Raw genomic sequence first — 24,106 nt, forward strand, 5'->3', positions numbered from 1 at the left:
CAATCCATCGGTGCATCCCTAGTGGCTTCAGTAGCCTGTGAAAGATCCATATTTAGTCACAACAGTTGAGCTCTGCCCCCTTATAAGCTGTAACCATGATGATGCTGTGGAATGGCATCCCAGTCAACACCTAGAAAAAATTCTGGGTTTTCATTTCGATTTTTTTCATGAAAATGTCCCATTAGTTAACATGAAAAGGAGTGTGGCAACAAAAAACATACTGTTCCTGTGTCTAATTATTTTGTGTAGATTCTCAGTCACCCAGGTTGTTTTCATTTAAAGCTCTCAATATCATGTTAATTGTTCTGACAGCTAAATCATTCACTTTTAGAAGCTGAAGGATAAGCTGTTGAAGTGATACACATTACTACAAACATGGTATCTACAATCCAACACAGCACTGTTATCCCACCATGTTAGAAAATACCTAACTCAGTGGATGACTTTATAAAAATCCTAAAAAGTTCACGAGTCTCCAAATAGTGTTGTAGAAATTCTGTAAATCTGCTTAAATATTTTTTTTTTATTTTATTTGAAACATTTTTAATGGTTAAGCCTAAATCTAGACTATATTACAGTGTTTTTGCTTCTTTTATTTAATTAGGAATTAAAAACAACATTGTGGCTCGGAATTTATAATAAATTCTAGAACCTCTTTAACAGGATTAGTATTTTCCTCGAAAAACTTATTGTTCAGAATCCATTATGTACATTTATCTCCCCCTAGTGGAGGACTTAGATACTACAGGTGGCAAGTGCCTAATGTTTTAATTGTTGACATTTCATCACATAATTACAAATCTACTAAATGTATAATTATTGTAAGTCTATGATCTATTAAACAGTTAAAAGTAGGTTTTCATATTTTTTCTGTCCAAGCTGTTAAAGTGATCAGATTTTTCGTCAATCAGCTATTTTTATCAGAAACCTGTTCGACCACAATCCAAATACGTGTTAGCAAACAATTTAAATGCTTATAATTAATTTTAAAACAGCTCTTATTAAGTCTTCTATGCACTCCCAATCAGCAACCAGTCCCTTAAGTCAGCTGCACAGCTGGCTCTGTCTCAATGCACCTCCTCTTCACCTCCCATCACTCGTCTTTGTGTTCAAGCACTTTTTAATTAATTCATGTGAGCCTCAGTCTCGCTCAGCAGATGTTGAAGCGTTAGGATTCATGTAACGTGATGTGAGACACATTCTGATTGCAGCATATGTGGGGCAGACATCCTAATCATGCACCACTTTGATGTGAGTTTGTTTACAAAATGAACAGAGAACAGTTGTGTCTCCTCAGTCGTTTCTAATGAAGTTTATAGGAATTATTTTCTTCTTCCAGTTCTGATTCCAGCATTGTCATAATTATTAGTAGCTGATTTATTCAAAGAGAGGCTCTGTGTGATGATTGCGTAGGAAATGTAATTACAAATGCCAGTTATTTTGAGGGAAATTCTGCTCTAGCGTGTGAACTGTGTCACGGATGGCTCTAATGGGTTTTGTGTTAATGGGATTATTCCTTTGTAGCAGAAATGCAACATGACATGATAGGAGTAATCCATTTTTCTATGTTGGAATAAAAATGTCCGATTCTGTCTTTTCCTTTAATTTAATGATCTGAGGGGTTCATTCATTCATTCATTCATTCATTCATTCATTCATTTATTTTTGGGTGAGCGATGCGCAATCAAAGCAAGTGGATATTTTACACGTGACTCTGTTTTAGCAGAGCAAAAATCGCTGTTTACTCAGATTACTGCAGGGTGCAGCCATAGTTTATACTTTCTTCAAATGTGTGTCCCCTGTCCTTCAGGTGTAGGTGGACTGCAGTCTTGACCCATTTCTATCAAATGTGAAAAATCTACATTACACAGAGGAGGCCTCAGGTTTCACCTTTCTAGCACCTACAATGCAGCTCTAAACAGTTTCAGTTTCAGTCAAGGTCACGCCCTCTTGCATCTAATCAGAACGACCATCCTAACGCAATAGGACCTAATGACCTGGACAACTCCTCGAGGGTAGGGAGCATGGGTATTCATAGGTAGTTTCAGCTCAATAAGCAACAGACATCTATAGTTTATAAACGTGACTCTTCCATATTCCAGTCAGAACTGACAAAGCTCCTTCGGATGAGAAGTGAAATGTCTTCAAGAAACCAAGGAAGTCCAGTTGTCTTTATCTGAACCCCTTGAGATAAATTTAGTCCGATTTCCAGCTTTCATGTTTGGAAAGCTGCATGTTTCTGAAATTGGTGATATTTCATCACAAAGGAGCAAAACTTTAAAAGCACAGCAAAAACTAAAGTCATGAGCCTCTGTAGACAGCTACTTGACTCATGTAAAGGAAAGGCCTTCAAAGAATAACCTCTAACAGAGAATTTACAGAATTCGGAGTAATTGACAAATAGAGTGGATTTTCTTTTGATGCCAGCCTTGAAGGTCCTGCTGAGCGCCAACACTCAACTTGGAGAACTCAATCAAATGATTACGAATCAACAATCTTGACTTTGGTGAAAAGAGCGTTGGTGGTATAGTGGTTAGCATAGCTGCCTTCCAAGCAGTTGACCCGGGTTCGATTCCCGGCCAACGCAGTGTTTTAGTGTGTTTTAAAGTCAAAAATAACAACAGCTCAGGCTGTGCAGAACCAGTACCGTTATAACATTAAACTTGGTTAACATAAAAAAAAGGTAGAAAAAAATGCTTCAACAAAGAAAACAACATGCTTCTGGGCTGCATGGTGGCACAGTGTTTAGCACTGTTGCCTCGCAGCACTAAGATTGCAGGTTTGAAACTCGGCTCGGCTGCTGCCTTTCTGAGTGGAGTTGCGTGTTCTCCCCATGTGTGCGTGGGTTTCCTCCGGGTACTCCGGTTTCCCCCACAGATCACAACATGCCCTATAGATTATAAATTATAAGTCGCTTTGGATAAAAGCGTCTCCTAAATGAAAAAAACATAAACATCTCTGAATTACCAACAGAAATGTTTATAACCTAATGACAAACAGAGCCGGGATGTCTTGCTCAAGGTTAATCAGATCTTTGTACAGGGAAGAGGTTTTTGTTTGGGTCACCTCTTGCAGAAGAATTCTTGTTCAAAGAGCTCTTCTGCCCCCTGCTGGAGAAAGTAAGCTCAGTTTATGTGTGTTTTGCTTAAAAAAGACCCCCACCCCCACCCCACACCCAAAAAATGTTTTGGAAGTTATTTTGTTCTAATTGAGCATTGTTGTCTGAACAGAGGAGATCTTGCAGACCCACATTGCCCACTGGTGGTCACCTGATGGGCTGCGTTTGGCCTACATGACCATAAATGACACGCTGGTCCCTAAAATGGAAGTCCCATTTTTCACTGGAACTCCGTATCCAACCAGCCTGGACTATCATTACCCTAAGGTAAATCTGCAGTCCTGACCATCACAGCAGCTCAGCAAACACAGGGTGCATTTATATTGCTATTTATATTATATTATATTATATTATATTATATTATATTATATTATATTATATTATATTATATTATTCTAAAATCAAAGGATATAAACAATGATAGAAAGCTGAAGTTTGGGTTTTAACATTAAAACAGCTTTTCTCTACAGTCTGGAGTATAAGAGAAAGAAAATCTACCATTCCCAAAATTAATTTTGTTTAATAATCTTTTTTGCAAGTTTACTACAGGAAAGACACACAATCGTTTTCCTCAAGTGTCTATAGATTTGTTCCACAGGATGCAGAAACCTGTTTTATTTTAATGTTAATTTGCAGGCAGGTGAAGAAAACCCTGCAGTGCACCTGTCAGTGGTGAGCCTCCACGGGCCCTTGCACACGGTGGTGATGAAGAAACCCGAAGACCCACGAATAGGGTGAGCAGCAGACTGTCAGCGCCTCGCCGTGCACCGAGCTCAAAAGATATCCCTGCAGGATTTTCTTTGAGGCGGAGCTCGTCAGAGGTGTGATAGATTCTCACGCTCTGTTGTTTTAGGAGGGAGTATTACATCACCATGGTGAAATGGGCCACCAACACCAAACTGGCAGTCAACTGGCTGAACAGAGCTCAGAACAACTCCATCCTCACACTGTGTGAGGCCACTACTGGAGTCTGTATCAAGGTGGGCATTTGTTCCTTAGGGTTGATTCTGTGGTTTATTTTCCATTTTCTGCAGCAAAAAAACAGTAAAACCTTCACTGCACATGTGAAAGTAGCTCCTAAAAAGTGCTATTGTACATTTTGTGCAGTAAATGATGGGGTCCTGCAGTTTAAAAAAAGAAAAATTACTTTTATTCTAGGGGTGGGAATTTAATGCATCAATCAATTAGTTTGAAAAAAAAAACATCTTAAAGATTTACCCTTTGACCCCAAGCACCATCCAATTGGGGTCTGGAGATGTTTTGCATCATAATTTATGCCCTATATGTCAGTAAATTTCATCAGGCTGCACCTCGAACAAAACTGCAGAGCCTGGGCTACGACACCATATAAACCTTTTTAATGTGCTCCAAACACAATTAAATGAATCACAATGACTCGCTCTTTGTGAAGAAAAGAATGGGAGAAAAAATGTACTTTCATGTTTTCTCGTTGGTAGAAACAGGCAGGCAGAAACTTTATCCATATGAACTTCATTACAGCAGGAGGGACAAGCATACATGCAGCATTCATCTTGTAACCCTCAGCAGAACTTCCCCTGAACTCTACACTACACCTCTATGTATGTTAGCAGTGCTCTGCTGCCACCTAGTGTTCAGTTCAGTGCACAACATTTACAATGTTCCACGTCTATTTATGCTTAATTAATAACACACATACTAATATTTACTAATCCCAACAAATCCCACAATGGTTACCTTTATAATGAGTTTTCAAATAGACCTTGTGGTTACAGAAATATTAAAGTGTGGGTAAGCCATCTGTGCCTCACTTACATTATTTTTGATTTAAAAAAGTTTTCTTTGGTGTAAATCACCATGAACAATTAAAATGTGATTAATCAAAATGTATTCATTACTAAGCCTCCGATTAATTAGATTATTTTTTGACTGAGTCCCCATCCCTATTTTATTCTTCATTAAGGATGTAGCTACCTCCAAAACACATTTTTTCTTTTTCTTTATGTCTCTAAAATGTTTATTCGGGGGGGGGGGGGGGGGGGGGGGTCTTTATTGATCTACAGATTGTGTTTATGTTTTGGAGAAATTTCTTTTTAAATTTCCATTTCTTTTATGTTCAGCTAAACTAGCTGATTGTTGTGTTGTCATCATGAAAACTCCTCTGAGACCTTCATTGCACAACAATAAAAATTAGTATTTAAAACTATTTTAAAGTGGCTCATAAACCATCTTGTGCATGCATTTTGTTTTAAAGTGCTTGGATTTTTTTCTTTCTTTTCAGAAACACGAAGATGAGAGTGAAAGCTGGTTGCATCGGCAGGTATGTGACATCAATCAGCTGGTTATAAAACAGGGTTCTTGCTCCGTGTCTAAACAAGTGAGGGACAGGGGAAGAAAAAGCCCTGTGGGCATGTTTTAGGAACAACATGCGTTTATTTTTTCCTCCTTTTCTCTTTTCAGAATGAACCACCACTCTTTTCCAAAGACGGCCACAAGTTCTTTTTCACCAGGGCGATCCCTCAGGGTGGCAGAGGGAAGTTTTTCCACATCTCCATGTCCACCTCACTGGTGCGTGCTAACAGAAAACCCCTTTTTATATTTGCACTTTTAGATATTCTGCATTAAATGGGTGGTTGTTTTCCAGCCCAACTCCAGCAGAGACATCCTTCAGTCCCTGACTTCCGGAGACTGGGACGTTACCAGCATCTTGGCGTACAATCACGTCAAGAATCTCATGTAAGTGATGAGTTCAAGTTCACATTTCATGTTTTACAAGCAAGTGCTGCAAAATCTTCATCTTTTGTTACGTTCGGATGATTCTCAGATACTTTCTGAGCACAGAGGACGACCCAAAGCGACGACACTTGTACAGGTAGGTGCTTCTGAGACTTCTTCAAGAGCTTTTTGATGAAGATATTTACAGAGTATCCTCTTGCAGCGCTGACACAATCCATCATTTTAACCGCTGCTGCCTGTCCTGTGACTTCAAGTGTGGCTATGTGGACGTTTCATTCAGCCACAACATGAAGTACTTCCTGCTCAGCTGCAAGGGTGAGCATCATTTTACCTGCAACCTCCACGTGACAACATTCGGGGGAGCAGCAAAAGGTTTTAATATCACACCGAGAGCTGATGTCATGCTGAGAGTTAGGAGACAGCCTACAGCTGATGCTAGATCCTCCTGATTAGCTACAGGAATAATTTGGACCCTAAACAACATCCTGGTTTCTAAGGAATCTAATTTAATTAGGGGGCCAAAGGCACTCATTAATTAGATTTTTAGAGAGCAGCTCTGCTGTGACATAAAAAGCTTCTCTGTGATAGGATAGACTTTAAGACATGAAGCAGACGATTCAAGGTCAGCTAGTTTTCATGTCTTGCATTTTTTGAGACAAAAACATTTTGATAATATCCTGTTTACAACCTGATTACCTTTCTTTTATTAGGCCCAGATATACCAAGTGTGGCTGTTTACAGAACTGAGGACAAACAGAGTGAGTTTCAAGCTCCTTTATCACTGCAAGCAACCAGTTAGTCGAATTTGACGGCATTTCTCCGAGAGCCTTCTAACAGATTTCCCTCCTGATCCACAGAGATGTTTGACGTGGAGTTGAACGAGAACGTAAACGCCACGTACAACAATATGCAGATGCCAAAAGTGGAGAACAAGACCATCACCATTGATGATTACAGTATGTGTCCATGCATGCAAAGTACACAGTTTGATGTCCAATTCAGAAGATGGGGAAAGGAGGAAGACGGATGAATTTTATTCATCCCTCGGTAAAGGTTCCTTTGGGAAAATCTGTTTCCAGCAGGAGTAGCAGTAACACATCTAACAGTAATTAATAGGTAAATATAAGGGAAAGGGCATATGGGAGGAGCTAAAGGAAGAGAGAAAAAGGAAAAAGAGATTATCAATTTATCTTGAGGCATTGATGGTAATATTGGACATAAGGTATTGTCCACCCACAGAGGTCTTCTTTGCTGTGTAGTGTGCCAACTTCTGAATGTGGCATGTTTTGTATGGGGTGAAGAAAAAGGGGAAAAACACGGTTCCTTGTGGTGCTCCGGTGTTACTGGTCACAGTACCACAGATTCCTTCAATCTTACTGTAGCCTAAAAGTGAGTTAGTTAAGAGATACAAATGGAGGTTAACTCTCATTAGAGAACTGCTGGAAAAGGATACTGGTATATGAGCTGTCTGAAAACTAACTCCAGGTTTGTGGTATTTCTTAAACCACCTGGTCTGATGGTTGACAACTTCTAATCCCTGATACCTTTCCATCCTTGCATTTTGGGGTAACGGTGGCAGTGAATCAAGTGTCCGCTCTTTCATCGGATAATTGCAGGCTCGATCCCCGATCAGCCCGTCACTGTTGTTGTGATCATGCCGAACGCTTCTTTCAGTCTCCTCAGACCGAATGATGTCCATAAATGGACTAAATGTCAATTCAGGGAGATGTACTGTTTAAACATATTTTCATGTTTTTTGTTGCAGCTCTGACGATGCAGATTCTGAAGCCAGCAGGATTCGTAAACACAGCCCTCTACCCACTGCTGCTCATAGTGTGAGTGTGAAGCTTCTTCACGTTGAAGTTCTTAATGGTTTTGAAATTGCAGCCATTGTTCAACAAAGTACATCCGCTTATTGTTTTACACATCTGGAGTTTAATGCCAGCAACATTTTCCTTAATGCAACACAATATTGTTTGCTATGAGGCACCTGTTTTTTATAAGACCTCATCTTTTCACATTGTTCCAGAAACGATGCAACAAAAGCACCCTAACACAAGGCAAGGCAGCTTTATTTGTATAGCACATTTTAAACACAAAGGCAATTCAAAGTGCTTTACAGAAGCAAGAACAGCAAACACAGTAAATCAAACAAAGAAATGTAGATTAATTTCAGATTCAAAAACAGATAAAAGGAATGGTCAAAAGGGTAGCAGTTACAGTGCCGAAAGTGCAGCATAAGAAATATTTATTCAAAGGCTGATGAATACATGAAGACTTTTAATTTTGATTTAAAAGTTACTAGAGTTGGGACACATTTGAGGTCATGAGGAAGCTGATTCCATTTGTGTGCAGCATAGTAGCTTAAAACGGCTTCACCCTGTTTGGTTGTGACCCGAGGTTCTACCAGCTGACTGTTTGCCAAGGATCTAAGAGCCCTGCTGGGTGTATATACTGGAAGGAGATCCAACACGAACTTTGGCCCCATGCCACTGAGTGATTTATTAACTAGTAGAAGCACTTTGAAGTCGATTCTGTAGTTTACTGGTAACCACTGTAGAGATTTAGGAACAGGAGTGATGTGCTCGGTTCTCTTGGTTCTTGTTAAGACTAGCAGTGGCATTCTGAATATCTGCATCTGCTTTACAGCTGTTTTGGGAAAACCAGTTAGATGACCATTGCAATAGTCCAGCCTGCTGGAGCGCATGGATTAGTTTCTTTAGGTCTTGTTTTGACATGAGAACTTTATGTCTTGCTAATTGAAGTACAAGATAAAACGCTGATTTAGTTAGCTTTAATGTGAGCAGTGAAGCTCAGGTCTGAATCAATGGTAACATCAATATTTCTAAACTGAGGCTTTGTCTTTATTCCTTTGGAGCTAAGTTGAGATATAACTTCCATTCTATCCGTCTTATTTCCAAAGACAATAACTTCAGTCTTGTCTTTGTTTAACTGAAGGAAGCTTGATTGCATCCAGTCATTAACCAGCTCTAGGCACTGACAGAGTGAGTCTAGAAGGCCACAGTCACTAGGTGATAGAGTTAGGAAGATCTGGGTGTCGTCTGCATAACTATGATAGGCGATGTTGTTATTGTTTGTGACCTGACCCAGTGGGTGCAAGTAGAGATTGAAAAGCAGTGGTCCAAGAATGGAGCCTTGGGGGACACCGCATGTCAAGGCGATTTGCTTTGATTTGTGTTCACCAATGGAAACAACATAATTCCTGTCTGCGACGTGTGATTGGAACCAATGGTTCAGGATTATTGTTCAGAATCAAAATAAAGAAAATAGACTGCTCTTTGAGTTACGTTATTAAAGCTGTAGATTTTAGCTATTAGATAAATCACTGGGAAACAATAAATTTGTCCTACCTTAATGTTTTCTTCATCTTGGTCATTGGGTCTTTTTCAGGGACGGGACACCTGGTGGACAAATGGTGACGGAGCAGTTCCAGGTGGACTGGGCCACTGTTCTGGTCAGCAGCTTCAGCACCATCGTGATACGGTTTGACGGTCACGGCAGCGGCTTTCAGGGCACCAACTTCCTCCACAAGGTCCGAAGGAAACTGGGGAAGCTGGAGGAGATGGACCAGCTGGAGGCGCTCAGGTCCAACCTTCACTACAGCTTCAATCTGGATAGAAACTTGAAGCTCTGACAGTTTCTAAACAATCTGTTTCCTTTACTTTTAGATTCATATCCAAAGAGCCGTACATCGACAAAACTCGAATGGGAGTTTATGGAAAGGTAATGATTCAATTAGAAGAACAGGGGTGTTAATCTGAGGATTAAAGCTCACAGTGTGTCCTTTTCTTTGTAGGCTTATGGCGGATATTTGGCTACACTGCTTTTGAGCGCTGAAGAGTTCAGTCTGCTCAAATGTGGAGCTGCTGTCTCGCCCATCACAGATTTTGAGCTTTATGGTAAAACTTTACTTTTGTTTGTTTTGAATAGTTTACCATAATAATAATAATGATAACAAAGGATAGCAATGTAAGATGCATATTGATACACTGAAATATCACAGCATTTTGCGTTATGGTACTGAATTGATATTTAAAAGCAGTGCATCTGTCTTTTATTGAGAGCTTACATGCAAACATTTACTGTATCTCTTGTTGTGGTGCAATTCTAACTTCGACTGCTAGGTGGCAGCAGTTTTTAGCACCTATGTTCTGATGGAACAACGGGAGCTTGCGATAACACTGGATATGTCTTGGAAGTGTCTGCCCTGAGTTTTTCTAATAAATTCACTCTTAAAAATTGCAAATATCGCGATAAATCGTACTGTGTTCCCTATACTGTGATATTTGTTGTTACATTGTCATTATTATTGCCAGATTCTTGCCAATACAAAACCTTATCAAAGCAGAATCTAAAGGCACTTGTTTATCTCTGTGTTTTTGTTCTTCCGATTACAGCATCTGCTTTTTCAGAGCGATACCTAGGTCCAAAGACAGATTCTAGAGTATACACGGTAACGCGTTCTGTTTATTTGAATCATCTATAGAGACGTTATCATTCGTCATTCGGCTAATAACACTGATTGTAAATTTTGCTTTTTCTCTGTTTTCTAGATGGCAAATTTAGCTCACAGAGCGGGTCTGCTCCCGGAGAAACAATACTTAATAATACACCCAACAGCTGATGGTGCAAAACAGTTTTTATTTCATTATTTGATTTTTGTCCTTATTGTGCATTGTATTTGATTTTTGTCCTTATTGTGCATTGTATTTGATTTTTGTCCTTATTGTGCATTGAATGAAAAGATCACATCCTCTTTGTCTTCTAGAAAAGGTTCACTTTCAGCACACAGCCAAATTTATCAACCATTTAATCAGCGAGAAGGCCAATTACACTCTACAGGTGAGCTCAAATGAAATAGCTTTGAGATGGTGGAAAATGTTTAAAATTGCAACTGCGATTAAACCTTCATTTGTTTACGTAGATCTACCCAGACGAGGGACACTTTCTACACAGCGAGGGCACACGGCAGCACCTGAGTCAATCTCTGGTTAACTTCTTTGAGGAGTGTTTCCGGAAGCCAGAGCTGCAGTCAGAAGAGGAGGATGAGGTGGAGGAAGACAGCTAAACCAGAGCAACACCGGCCAGCTATAGTACCACAGCACAACATCAACCCAAATCTACGCTGCCCTCCCCTCTCCTGTTTAATCCGAGTATATCTCTAATCTGAAGCACCTGCATGTGCACACAGGGCATCTGCCTGCATCCCCTCTGCTCGCCTCATGCTGGCTGTTGTCGTGGAAACCAGCCCGACGAGGCTGAATCGACCTCAGGTGTGAACAGCTGCATCTCTCTACAGATATTTGGACTAGTTCTCCATCTGGTGGACAAATAAAGGATCAACACAACCTCCTTTAAGCAAAGCGCCTCTCTCCCTAAACCGGCACCTTAGCAAGTGCTTTGCAGAATATCCCCCCTGTGAAGATAAGCTCATTAAACTGACGTTTGACTCTTAATAGGCTGCCAGTTTCTGATAAACTTGCCAACTAACTTGCTGATTATTGTGTTCATGATTACTGCAAGTTGTTTTTTTTTCAGATTCTCTGTTTGGTGTCGTGTGTGTGTCAGAGAGAGAGAGAGAGTGTGTGTGTGTGGCTGCATCAGTCTCAGAAATCAAAGGCACAATGTTTAACTTGTTTTAAAGTGTAATTTTATTATTTGTTCCCACACTTCTGAGATGAACTCGTTTTTAGTCGCTGTGCCTTATTGTGGGTGAGATGTTCACACTATGAGCCCACGACACAGAAAATTAGTCGAACTTTGTCCAAATCGAGCATCAGAGGTATTTGGAGCAAAGATTTGACTTTTTTTTTTTTGTTCTTCACAACAAATGGAAAAGTTTAATGTAAAATACTCAAAGCGTCTCAGAAAACAATGTACTGACCCATGAAGCTGTTTAGTTTCCTGTCTCCATGTTTTCTGTCTATATTGGTGACTTGAACTATGCTATTTCTTTAATTTTGTGGTAAATTTCTTTTGTGTGCTCTTGACTCTTTCCTCGAGTCACTTCTGTTCGTACAGTCTGTTTGTACAAAGTGTATAAAACAGAAATTTGTCTTTGTTGTATGTGCAACTTGTACATAAAGCATTTTGAAATGTATTTTTTCAACTTTGCAGTTTTGCTTACTTTTAGCACCCCCTAGTGTCGGTTTGTAGAACAGAAACATAGGTTATACGATATTCCACTGTTCCTTGATCAAATGGGGATGAACACTCACACAATGAAGTCAAAACGCAGTATCTGCCATTGATCAAATTTATTTCCAGTGTTTCAGGAGTCTGTGCACATCCTCCAGAATCAGAGGAACACTGAAAAGTGTCCCTGTCCTAAAGCAATCCTTTCTCCAGACGTACCAAACTGCCCACAACACCCAATCAGGTCTCATGAGCATCCCCATCGTCGTTTCACAATACTATACTTAGTCCTGCAATCTGATGGAAAAGCAACACAAAGCCACCAAAACATGGCATCCGTATGTACATTTAAATTACTTTTTTACAACGAATATTTAAAATTCAAGTTCTGTTCAAATCAAGAGATGTGGAAAAAACAAGGATAAAAGATGTATAAAACATTAAGACCCGAGTGAAATGCCAACAGAATGGAAGCTTGGCATTCACGTTACCAGTAGAACGACTTGAGTCGGCAATAAAAAAAAAAGTCATTCACAGTAACATCTTCTTGTGTCTACAAAGACAGTATGGCACCCTTTACATTTCTATGAGGCACTTTCTTTTGTGAAGTAGCATTTTCTTTGATCTGATCGATACGTTTTTTTTTCTTTCCGATAACTTTTCATCTAAATCCACCGCCAATCACTTGGAAAAAAGAGAATGCTGAACATCAGATGGATGTTCGCTGATTTTTAAACCATATAGCAGGGATGGATATGGACCACACACACTCCACTTGCATAACTCCAGTGTCTCCTTGTCCTGTTTACACCTTTGGAAAGGCCCCTTTATGACAGCAGAGCTTGTAGGCAGTCACACACAGGCTGTACCAAAAACAATTCAAGTACACAGAAAAATAGGGATATGTACACTTTAGAATGAAACAAGCATGTAAAGCTTTGAGTCAGTGTTACAGCAAGCATGTCTGTACATTCTTCATTTGGTTACCGACAGCCTCAGACTTTTAAACAAGAATAATTCCTCTATATGCTTAAAAAAAGAAGTAAAATAAACTTTCCTACTTCCTATAATTCTAAGTTAGGTCAAGTTCCTTAAAGCCACTTAGCTAAACATTTAGAACAATCTAGTGTTCGCACGTCCTCGATCATACGTCAGTGTTTCGTGAGTGAGAGGTCCTTTTCAGCATAACAAATTCCTTATGGGAGGAACTCCTCCTTGCTGATATATTAGTAATAAAATAAAAACAAAGTTAAAAATACAAAAGTTTTGTTCCATGCCTTATAAACGGGCAAGAATAACAATTCCTGTACGCAGAAACACTCAGTTAACACGCACTCACGCGCACGCACACACACACACACGCATGCTAGACGAGCTCCAGACGACTTCTGTAAACATGCTCAGTCACTAATATTGGTCACACGTTAAAAAATTGTGACAAATTCCAGAACACACAGTTAACGCGCCATCCCCCCCCCCCCCTCTCTCACACACTCTCACACACACACACACACACACACACACACACACACACACACACACACACACACACACACACACACACACACACACACACACACACACCTGTCACAGGTACTGATAGAAGCGCGAATGGACCACCTGGGCACCAGTGAGTTTATGTGGGTGGGCGGTGGCTGAAAGGCTCAGATTTTTACTCTGGGACATTTCCCCGTTTAGTGCCTCAGCTGGACGATGTGAAAGTTCGGAAGAAGACGATGAGGCTCTGGGGTTCTTGATGCACAGCGCCCCCTGCTGCTCAGAGAGGTCCAGGCCGACCTCAGGATTACTGGTGCGGTGGCGTTCTCGAGCAATCCAGTCCCCAATGGAGAAATCCTGAGAGCTACACTTTGGTTTTAGCCGGTCCACAGCGGACAGCTCTGAACGCGAGCCGGAACCGATGCCAACCGGCTGAGACCAGTCTCCCAAAATGGACAGCTCTGCAAAGTCTCTCTGGCCACCCATGGTGTGTCTGCGCCTGATGTTCTTTTTCTTACTGCGACCCTCAGGAGACCGACTCCTCTGGCTGCCAACGCCAAACATGTCATCTGCAGACGTTCTCAGACGTACCTTGAGCCGATCTGTGATCTTCAGCCGCCATGCCGGCTCCGTTTTGTCCAGCTCGCTCCGGGATGATGAGCTGAGGTTTCCGGAGGAAAGTCCTTTTGCTGAACCTACAACCTGTGACAATCGGTTGGTATCTTTTTCCACACGGGATCCATCCAGCGAGGACTCACTGTTGGTTTTGAGTTGGCCGGATTTCTTTCTGGAAAGCGTATCACAATCGATGAGTCTGTGTGAGGCGAGGGGTCGAGGAGCTTCCTGTGGCTCTCTCGGCTCTGCTCTCCCGATAGTGAACACCGACAGGTCACTCTCACTGTCCGTCTCCGTTTGCCTTCCTTCACTGATGAGTTCACTCCTTTCATCGTCCGCGTCGTCTCCTCCCCGGCTCTCGGACACAGACTGTACTTCAGGGCTGAGCGTGTTAAGTTCAGCTCCAGTCACAAAGGTCATGGAGGATGTGGTGGAGTAGTCTGAGGTGATGGAGCAGACTTCTGCTCCCAGACCGCTGGGACACGCCTCTGGACCCAGAGCCGCAGTCTTACCTGGCCTCGCTCTAGGCACAGAAGCCCGAGAGCTGGTACTGTTCATCGTACCGAGGTCCGACACTGTATCATCGTAGTTTGAGGGTGGGTCTGAGAGAGAAGACTGGTGAATAGGAGGCATGCGATAGCTGAGGTTTGGAGAATGAGGTGGAGAAGTGTCATTGGAACCAGATTGAAGTGTGGAGGAGATTAGGTCTGGAGGTGAGGAGGGAATGGACTGAGACTCTTTTCTGATGGAGTTTTCCAGCCGTTTCTCTGAGCTCCTCTTGTGTTTCTCTTTTTCGGCTCCATCTTTATCTTCCTTGTCCTCAGTCTGGCTGTCCTGAGACCACTGCTGCTGGTCCCCCTCTGGGAGATCCTTTTTAGTAAAAGTATGATCCAGGTCATCATCTGAACTGCTGGGTTGAACCCTGTCCTTGGACTTGTTGCGCTTGCGGTTGACAAAGAAGGAGGAGCGCAGCATTTCTTTGCAACACGGATCCTTCCCTGACACCCACAAGCCCTGATGATTCAGAAAACTGTTAGACTTGTTCGAGCGCAATTTCATACAAAAATTAATTATGTTGCAGAAAAACATAAGAGACAGTTACCTTTGATTTGGTGGAGTCACTACATGCCGATTCTGTATTTAGAAAAAAAAAAAAAAAGACAAGCACAAGTAAATACAAGACAACTATATGGCAAGGAGGCTGGCTTCCATGTTTAAAAGTTGCAGGTATGATGGGAACAATGAGAGCAACAAGACAAAGGCATTTCTGATCGGAGACAAAGACACAGGAAGACCAGTAACCACATGAAGCGGTGTGTGTGCAAAACTGGAGAAACGGCAGAAGGTGCCTGAGATGAAGAGTGAGAGAAGAGGCAAAACCCCGGCAGTAAACCAAGACAAGAAGCAGCTCATGCTCATGTATCGATGGAACGAAAGGCACATCAAGGACAAAGACAGCAGTCACTGAGCATCACATGTAGCCAACCAGCTGTAGGCATTCTTTCCCAACTCAAGACGTCACAGAGGAGACGGAGTGATGAGTTTGATCTGACAGAGATTTGAGGGGGCCTGAGTGCAACAGATCAGTGAGGGTGTGTTGTGGTTGATACAGCTGAGCTAAGGCAGGAGACTTTAACAGAGATCCCTCTTTAACAGGGACTATGAGCAACATAAGCTAAATGAGGCTTCACTAAATCCAAATGCTGGCTAACCATGCAAAGACGACTAAAAACTTTTTTTTCATGAAGAAAAACACAAAGGACCAAATTCTAATTTTGTTTCTAAATTGCATCCAAAGGTAGGAAAATAGTCTCTCTGAGTCTTTGTTTTGTTTCTTAAAATCAAACACAAAACTTGCAAAATGTTGAATAAAAAGGAAAAATGGAAGGAAAAGAAAATCCTGTTCTTAAAGTAGATTATATGAGAGTGAACTTAACTCATTTGTTCTACCCATAAAAACAGAATGTGCTCGTTTTTGGTGACAAATAACCTCCATTGGTGTCACTAAAGGGATGAATGAAGCTACAGACCCTTTGCACGTGACGTCACGCTACTCATGGGAACGCCTTCTTCACCATGACAAACATCAAAGAACTGGTAGAGTCCAAAACGAGCCAGTTCGTAACCTTAAATCGCTTTAATTTTGTAGACTTTACTGTAAAATGGTAATAGCTTGCTGCATGGTTGGAGACAAGGACGTAAACTCAAATTGTCTTTATTTTTATGGCAGCTTCCAACCAGACAGACTGGCAGGCCTCAATGTATTTGCAGACTTTCAGGTAGCACTTTTTACCAGATAAGATAAATGTACTCATATTACATGGGGAAGACAGGGACTGACTCTGATTGACCACTGTCCACTACAGTGAAACGCTGAATACTAATAAAACTGTTCCGATGTAAGATGTGTATGAAAATCATGTTATTATCTCACCTCCGCGGTGTGAGAGTAGCAGCGACTAAGACTGGTAGAGATAAGGACGCTTGTAGACTTTCTGAATCAGCTCCGGTTTAAAGTGAAACACTGTTTATAACGTAATATAAACGGTGTGGGGTAAATCCAAGCTAATTTGAACACTTTATCAAATCGGTGAACAAAGCAGCATTAAGAAGGCAAGAGTCTATCCAAGCTAGCTGAAGCTAGCTAACCTTTGTAGCTAACTCTGAGCCCCAATTAGGTGATGCATCTTCTGACAACTGAACCGGGCTATAACTAGTGGAGGCCAGGCTAAACTCACCAAAAAATAAATAAATTATTTATCTCATTCACCAATTCAATTCTCCTAGAACTCACTTTTGACGTAAACCATTATGGATATGTGATCAGGTAACGTAAGTGCAAAGGGTCAAAACAAATGAGCCAAACAGGACCAATAAAGCCACTTACACACTAGCATCGGCTCCACTCAACTCCGCTTCGCCCGCCCCAGCCCGGCCGCCTTCGTTCCACACTGCCTTAGGAATGCAGACGTGGTTGAGCACAAGGGCAGTCTGTGGCCTGTGATATCACGAGCACATCTCTGAGCACGGAGAAGTCCGCGGTGTCTCCATTATTGAACAAAAGCGGCCTGAGCAGTCTTGCTCTCTGACTCTGATTTTGCATCCTGCTTTGCTGTGTCTGGCAGCACTGTGTGTGTGCGTGCGTGCGTGCGTGTGTGTGTGCGTGCCTCCCCACAGCAGTGAGGGAGAAAACAGCTTCAGTCAGAGGTTCTACAGCATCCAGAATGATAATGAAACACGCATGCGGGATGCCCCTGTGGGCTGATTCTACCCACCAATCGGAAGCTCCCCCTAATGGTATGTGTGATTTTGAGCCGGTCATTCAGCCGGCAGTGAGTGTGCTGGCCCTGTTTGGTTCCTGGCGGACCGCCGGGGGAAGAGGGCTGAAAAGACATCCGGTTGCATGTGGGCTAAATGAGAACACTCCCAACCTGGTCCAGGCGGGGCGGAGCAGAGCCGATGTTAGTGTGTAAGTGCGGTAAGTAACATTTAACCCTGTGAACAGGTTCAGACCGCTTCAGTAGCTGCTGTCAGTGAAAATGACCACTAGGCTATTTAAAGTTCCTCCTGTAGAATTCAGCTATTTTTCTTTCACGGTTTTTGTTGCGTTTGTCTGCAGGTGTGAGTGCAAGAAGCCGGGTTGTACAACATTACGGTGAGCCATTGATGTGGATGTCAGGAGTTATGTAGCAGAGGGAGATGAGCAACTGTGTTTATGTTTAGATTTGACAATGCAACATTTTAAAATGTAAAATAAAAGACAAAGACCTCTGCAATAGTCATGGCAAAGACAGCAAATTAAAAAAACGAGAAGAAAAGAACACAAAAGGCAAAAGTTGATACAAGAATCCTGGAAAATTAACCTAAATGTTGCAACAAATTTGTCTGAACGTTGATGCTAAAAGGGTTTTCCTGCTCACCTCCACTTCTGTACCTCACTAAACTCTTACTGGGTGGGAATTTAGTTGTGTGAGTGCATGGTTAGCGTGTCGGCGCGTGTGTGTCGGGGAACATCCAGCTCAGTCCCCACCCTCAGACATCATGACAGATTATGCCACATGACCGGAAGAGAAACCTGAGGTTGACCGTACCATGCTACTTGTCCTTGCGATCAGCTTAAAAGACAACAAGAGACAGCAGAAGGGCTTTCAGAGAAAGTGCAGCAGCATGGCTCTGTATCCCCTCAATTTAGGGTATTGGTTTAAATATGAGATGTGCACAGCACAGGAACAATGACAAACATCGACTTCTCTTTCTTTCTGTATCTTTTTTCCTCCTTTTCGGCCAAATTTAAAAGAGTTGCGGGTTTCTGCAGACTAGGCAGCTACACTGGGCGCAACACTCGTCCTTCTTCCTACAGTCCCAGCTGTCCATCACTGACAAAACAGAGTCCATCAGTGACATCATCGAGTGATAGACGCCGCCCACTTGGCCTGTGTCAAGATTGGGTAACGTGTGAGTGCTGGACAGGGATAAGGGAGGAGAAAACAACACACTACACACAGAAGGGCACAGGTCAGAAGGGTTAAAACTGCCACTGTTTTCGTTTCATCGTTCTACGATTTTCTTTGGGAAAGAACATGCCGGGATTATGTGAGAAATGAGGAGGAGGGGAAGAAAGGAACTGAAAGAAAAGGAGTCATCATCCCAACATAGACAAAGCACTGGGAGGAAAATAAATAAATATATAAATAAATAAAAAAGTTAAGTGTAAAGCAAAAAAAAATAAACAAATTAAACATAGACGGTTTTACATTTGGGCAAACAAAACAAAATATAAACAAACAAATAATCGATGACGAAATTAAACAGATAAATATTTACGGAAAAAAACACAGCAAGGTATTTTTCTACTGATTTCCAGCGAATAAGCCAGAATATTGTTTACAATGGAAAATGACTGAAAATAGCTTGATGGAACAAAACTACAAAAACAAAGATGGTGTTTTTGTTCTTGCCATTTAATATAAATGAATGAAGATTGGTGCTTAATAACGTAGCATTAGCAGCACAAGCCATTGTTACATCCCACAGTAAAACTTCATACTTCTCTATTATAAATTACTGATGCTAAGAAAAAATATCAGTTGTGTTGGGATTCTGCAGGAAAAACCGGATCTGGCGTTACCTGAGACTTCACCTGGTGAGGCTGCGATCCGCTCGATGTTGGAGAGCAGGTGGTTTATGTTGGGCACAGGCTGAGACTGAACTGTGCTCTCCTGCTCAGCCGCAGTCTGGAGCAGCAACAGGAGAAAAAGAAAACAGAAAATATTGCAAAGAGAAGATCGGAAATTAAACAAACATAAAGGATATGGAAGCAGGAAGTCAAAATGAACCTGCGACTTACAGCAGGGTCCTCGCTACAGTCTTCAGTGAAGAACCAGTCGAACTGCTGGATGAGGTTTTCAACTATCTTGCACTGGTCTGGCATGTGATTCACCATGTTGGTCATGTTGTCCTCAGAGGTTCTGACCAGAGTGGGACCAAACACGATCGCCAGGTTACGGGGCTCCATCTACAAGGGACCAGATTACAGGTAAAACAAAGACTGGACAGTTGTAACTATTATCTGTGAATACACTGAACGGGTTCCGGGAAATTTCTGGGAAGGGGAAAGATGAGAGAGAAAACACGGCGACTTGGTCCTCTCAGCCTTTTAACAAAATTGGGTTTTTATGGAATTTGTTGAAATGTAAGCATATCGCGATCATTTTGGCAGAGAGTGATGCCACTGATCAGAGTAAAAGGTGCCCATGGCCATTAATGATTAAAACTTCCGCAGAATGCTTCAGTATTAGAAGATTAGAAATGCGATTTTAAGGAGGCGTCAATGCTGCTTAATTCTTTACCTTTCATTTTGCTTCACAAGCACTTTTCCAATTTTATAAATGACAACTAGCGACATCTGCCGATATCGTATCCCACTGAGTTACAACCAATCAGCATGAATTGACTACAAGTCCCACCCAGCACCTCTACCAGGTCATGTCCTAGTGCAGACCCCTAGGCAGCTACATGGTTGGTCCCTGAAATAACCTGGAAAACTGTCCTTTCAGGCCTATCCACTATAATGGACACATGCACACTGTGGAGGCCCCGTAAATGTATCCAGAAGATGGAGGAACTGACTATTATATACACTAGGGCTGCAGCCATAGAATATTTTAATATTTGAATACTCTATTGAATCTTTTGTTGATTAAACGAATATTCTATTTGACGAAGTTTCAAGTGAAACGAGACCGCTGCTAAAAATATGAAAACAACAAAATTGTACAAGGTTCAATAATATGTATTAAATTGGTGTTGTCTAGTTGCCTCTTTCCCATCTGATATTTATAGTTAATAAATATTTAATGGAAAATTTTTGACCTAAAATGAACATTTAAGGTTTGTTTTAAAGGTGCATTATGTAGAAATGAAGTAAAAATAACTTCCCGTGGTAAAATTTGGTTACTGCAACCACTTTAAACAATTCTGGAGCTTTTTGCCGGCCATCGTCAAATTACAACTGTCGTTGCTGCAGTGTTAGCTCACAGGAGACGCGGCAACCCCACACTCACAGTTGGTAAACAGTTACATCCCTCCTTCCTTTGTTTTGAAAGGAGAAAAACTGGCAATCCCCACAGCCAGCTGAACATGAAATATGTTTCAGCATAAATGGATTTTCTCACTGTAAAATTCTCACTATATTCTTACATACTGCACCGTCAACATCATCCGTCCAAGTCAAAGTAGCATATCTAAATATATCCATCTACGGTCAGTAAAACTCAATTATTTCATTAACATGTGCAATAGTAAGCTACTAGAAATGCTAATAACATTTAATTTCTACTGGTAATGTAATGGAGGCCTATCTATTTTATTATGTAGGGGTTGGCAACATAATCCAGTCTAAACTGTGTTAAATATAGAAGTGTTAGTGAATTACATGCTACAATGACTAGCCAAAGCCCTGCTGCGGTGTGTGGAGCAGGGTTGTAGCAACAACCAGACTCCAGGTATCTGCTGTCATTCTGCTCCATACCGCTGCAGCTGCAGACACGCCCAGATAAACGGGATGGTGGGGAGCTTTCTTCCACTTCTAAAGTTTAATCAACTAAACTTTAGTTTTGTTTTTCCGGAATCCCACTTGATCATGAGCTTGCTACCTGCTAGCATTAGCCACTCTGCCAGTGGTTTAAATCTTGGGAGTCTTTGGACCCTTTCTGCCTGGTTTCTCCATTTTCTTCCACAGCACCCAGATTATCATGTAGCGTGCCAGTAAAATGTGTTCAGACTGTGGTGCACACGTTTAACAAAACTTCAAATCAGTAAAAAATTATTCGAGGAATTTAATGATCGTACCATTCGGTGACTCGTAATTTACGCACTATTTACTCTGACAGGCCATACCTTGTTCTTTTCACAGTTGTCAGAAACCATCTTGAGATGAGCACAAAGGAACTTCAGAGTTTCAAAGTGGTGAGCAGGTAGCTCATAGACCTGAAATAAAAATGAGAAAAGATTCAGCATTACGCGTTTGTTCAGTTTTTGTGCACTTCTCATGTCAGATTCTACTCACCAGCCTCTTCAGCTCCTTTAATCTCTCCACTGAATCTTCTGTTCTGCTAGCTTCAATAAATTTATCATACTTTTCTGAAAACAAAAGCAGAGCAACAGGAACCTTAAAGAGAAAAGAGACCAATTTGCTCCGGGACTGTCCAGGTTTGTAATCTTACCGTTTGTAAACAGGGGTTCTGGAAGTTTTCGAAAAAACGACTTCAACAAACTACTGATGACATTAAGATCCCGCCATTTCTGTGGATGAGTAGCAGGTTGATACGTTAAAACTATGCTTACAGTACAAATCAATCCAGTTCCAGGAGGCTCTGCTGGCTGAAGCCTGACAGTCACTCACGTCTTCCTGGACGTCGATGTCAGTCATGCCTTTGCTGTTGAGTTCCTCCTGCATGCTGGAGATGGCAGCGTTGTTTCCGGGAACCCTGTAGATTCCTGTGTACTCTAGTCCTCGCTCCTCCACAACCTTGCAGCACACCTCCACGATGAGGGGAACAAACTGCAAGATGCACAGTGAGAAGACAATAGGTAGCATGAGCCTCCAAGCATGACCAGGTCTGTCTGAGCAACCTCTTTCATTTTAATGCTGATACTAAAAGACAGAGTAAACTCACACTGTTAGTTTGAGCAGGAGGACAATCTTCAAGCCGAACACCAAATGTGATACCAGCTGGAGTCTTCTTTTCGAAGGGCTTCCTCATGATCCCTGCTATCCCAATCTTCCAAGCACCCCTGTCCCGAGGAGGACTGGACTCATCTGAAAACGGTTACACACACAAATTAGCCACCCGACCAAAATAATGATGTATATCACCACATCGGAGCTGGTGTTACCTTTCAGTGCCTTTCGTTCCTCTCCTGGTTTAGGCGAATGAGAGCTGTAGGTCTTGCTGTCCGTTCTAGCTCCCAGAAAAGCTTGTCTGATGCTGAGCGGCTGCCGAGAAGCTTTAGGGGAAGGATCTGATCTGCTGCTGGGAGCACTGATGAAAATATTGAAAACGGTTTGCTTTAGCTAGGCACTGTCGCAGTTTAAATGGGGCGACATGGTATCCTGCATACCTCATCATGTTGTATTCTTTGATTTTTCGACTGATCAGATCCTGGCTTGTGACTGCAGCATTCTGTAGGGACAGCAGACACACAAGTGATCAATCAGACATTAAATATGTGAACAATGTAACATTTTCTTCATCAAATGATAATTTTGATTTCTGATTGGTCGATGAATCAACGGGAAAATATTTAAATAAATAAATGTAATAAAGAGTAAATCGAGAGGCTTTCACCTGTCTAACAGACTGATTAAAAATAAAAGATCTAAAAAGAAAATACGAGACATGCAGGTGAAATTCACTTTTCAAATGCATATTTTGAAATTTTAAAAGTATGAAAATATATCAGAAGAGCATAAGAATTAGTGCACGTCGTGCATGTGACCAAATTTAATAGAAAGAATGAATGAAAGAATGACCTGCAGCACCTTTGTAAAGCAAACTGTAATAAGAGACTTTATCCCCCAACAGTTCCTGTTAAAAGATGCTTTTCTCATCTGATGAGCGCATCATCATGTTTTCCTTTCACACACCAACAAGTGTTTTTGTTCCTCTCTGGTTAAACAGGTTTTGAATGGCTTCTTATTTTTGCCATTATGTTTTATGAAACACGTCTGGGATCGTTTCTGGGTCACTCAAAAGCTCATTGTAAGTTATTCAAAGGCTTCGGTCCAGGGGTTGCAATCTCCCTGGGTGTGCCCGTGCTTCCTTTCATAACTGTATTGTTGGACGGTTTAAACTTGCTAGTTTTTCCTGTATGTTTACAACAAATGAGTTGTGACAATCCTGACCTGGCTACCACACACCTCCTCATTACGGTTACTGTTCTCCTGAATGACTCTGATCCACGACAGCATGTCGTCTCTCCCTTCTGCCTGGAACAAATACTCGCAGTCGGAGGTGGTCAACCGCAGAACGTTTTTGCGTCTCGTTTCACTGTAGGAGATGTCAATCAGACAGGCCTTGATGCTAATTTGAAATGGGTCTTCATCAGATTGGGCTGAAGCATGAGACAGGGCATCCTTCTTGTCTTTGAAGAGGGTCAGAGTGTGACCTTGTAAAACGGCATACATCTGCTTCCAGGATCTCATGCCTCCACCAACGCGCTGTGTGAGAAAAAAGAAATTCCTGCACATCTGAATGCTAATAAATTATGGCTGTCAATTGAGGAGATGGGTGTTAAAACATACCTTGTTTTTATCTGTGCTAAGGTGCCTAAAGTTAAGAAAGCCTTCTTTGGAGGAGTCAGAGAAGATGTCTGTGGAAGAGTCCCTGCGAGACCCAGAATCCCCGGATGATTTATGCCCATCCAGAGCCTGCGAGGAGAAACGAGTGACATTTTTTCTGGCGTTATTAGATGACAGCAGTGTGTGACATGAAAAACGGAGAG

General features: G+C 41.7%; 2 protein-coding genes and 1 non-coding gene across 12 annotated transcripts in view; 2 read left to right on the plus strand and 1 right to left on the minus strand.

Moving 5' to 3' along the window:
- The window catches only part of LOC107383946 (A-type potassium channel modulatory protein DPP6), a 99,081-nt gene extending 87,127 nt beyond the window's left edge, over positions 1-11,954 (plus strand). For all 4 annotated transcript variants that reach the window (XM_015956874.3, XM_054740415.2, XM_015956872.3 and 1 more), the window contains exons 9-26: positions 3,231-3,385; positions 3,755-3,852; positions 3,972-4,098; positions 5,379-5,417; positions 5,558-5,665; positions 5,742-5,833; positions 5,922-5,969; positions 6,036-6,148; positions 6,544-6,591; positions 6,691-6,789; positions 7,599-7,668; positions 9,245-9,439; positions 9,523-9,577; positions 9,651-9,753; positions 10,252-10,307; positions 10,408-10,480; positions 10,623-10,696; positions 10,779-11,954. In XM_015956874.3, coding sequence (XP_015812360.3) covers positions 3,231-3,385; positions 3,755-3,852; positions 3,972-4,098; positions 5,379-5,417; positions 5,558-5,665; positions 5,742-5,833; positions 5,922-5,969; positions 6,036-6,148; positions 6,544-6,591; positions 6,691-6,789; positions 7,599-7,668; positions 9,245-9,439; positions 9,523-9,577; positions 9,651-9,753; positions 10,252-10,307; positions 10,408-10,480; positions 10,623-10,696; positions 10,779-10,922 — 1,697 coding nt within the window. In that variant the 3' untranslated portion in view covers positions 10,923-11,954. The remainder of the gene's footprint in view (positions 1-3,230; positions 3,386-3,754; positions 3,853-3,971; positions 4,099-5,378; positions 5,418-5,557; positions 5,666-5,741; positions 5,834-5,921; positions 5,970-6,035; positions 6,149-6,543; positions 6,592-6,690; positions 6,790-7,598; positions 7,669-9,244; positions 9,440-9,522; positions 9,578-9,650; positions 9,754-10,251; positions 10,308-10,407; positions 10,481-10,622; positions 10,697-10,778) is intronic.
- Positions 2,516-2,587, plus strand: trnag-ucc (transfer RNA glycine (anticodon UCC)). The gene has a single exon. It is a non-coding gene; the product is annotated as a tRNA-Gly (tRNA).
- Positions 11,955-12,096: 142 nt separating the features above from the next.
- Positions 12,097-24,106, minus strand: part of arhgap21b (Rho GTPase activating protein 21b) — a 39,467-nt gene continuing 27,457 nt past the window's right edge. For 6 of the 7 annotated variants that reach the window (XM_015956875.3, XM_054740382.2, XM_054740398.2 and 3 more), the window contains 13 exons: positions 23,907-24,032; positions 23,508-23,822; positions 22,724-22,785; positions 22,499-22,644; positions 22,279-22,421; positions 22,005-22,163; positions 21,826-21,904; positions 21,669-21,742; positions 21,500-21,589; positions 19,449-19,616; positions 19,230-19,335; positions 15,204-15,235; positions 12,097-15,115 (listed from right to left, as the gene is read on the minus strand). In XM_015956875.3, the coding sequence (XP_015812361.3) occupies positions 13,577-15,115; positions 15,204-15,235; positions 19,230-19,335; positions 19,449-19,616; positions 21,500-21,589; positions 21,669-21,742; positions 21,826-21,904; positions 22,005-22,163; positions 22,279-22,421; positions 22,499-22,644; positions 22,724-22,785; positions 23,508-23,822; positions 23,907-24,032 (3,039 nt within the window). In that variant the 3' untranslated portion in view covers positions 12,097-13,576. The remainder of the gene's footprint in view (positions 15,116-15,203; positions 15,236-19,229; positions 19,336-19,448; positions 19,617-21,499; positions 21,590-21,668; positions 21,743-21,825; positions 21,905-22,004; positions 22,164-22,278; positions 22,422-22,498; positions 22,645-22,723; positions 22,786-23,507; positions 23,823-23,906; positions 24,033-24,106) is intronic. The other variant, XM_015956876.3, reaches the window with a different exon arrangement.

The sequence above is a fragment of the Nothobranchius furzeri genome, chromosome 11 (genome assembly GCF_043380555.1).
Source record: "Nothobranchius furzeri strain GRZ-AD chromosome 11, NfurGRZ-RIMD1, whole genome shotgun sequence".
In the NCBI taxonomy this organism is placed as follows: domain Eukaryota; kingdom Metazoa; phylum Chordata; class Actinopteri; order Cyprinodontiformes; family Nothobranchiidae; genus Nothobranchius; species Nothobranchius furzeri.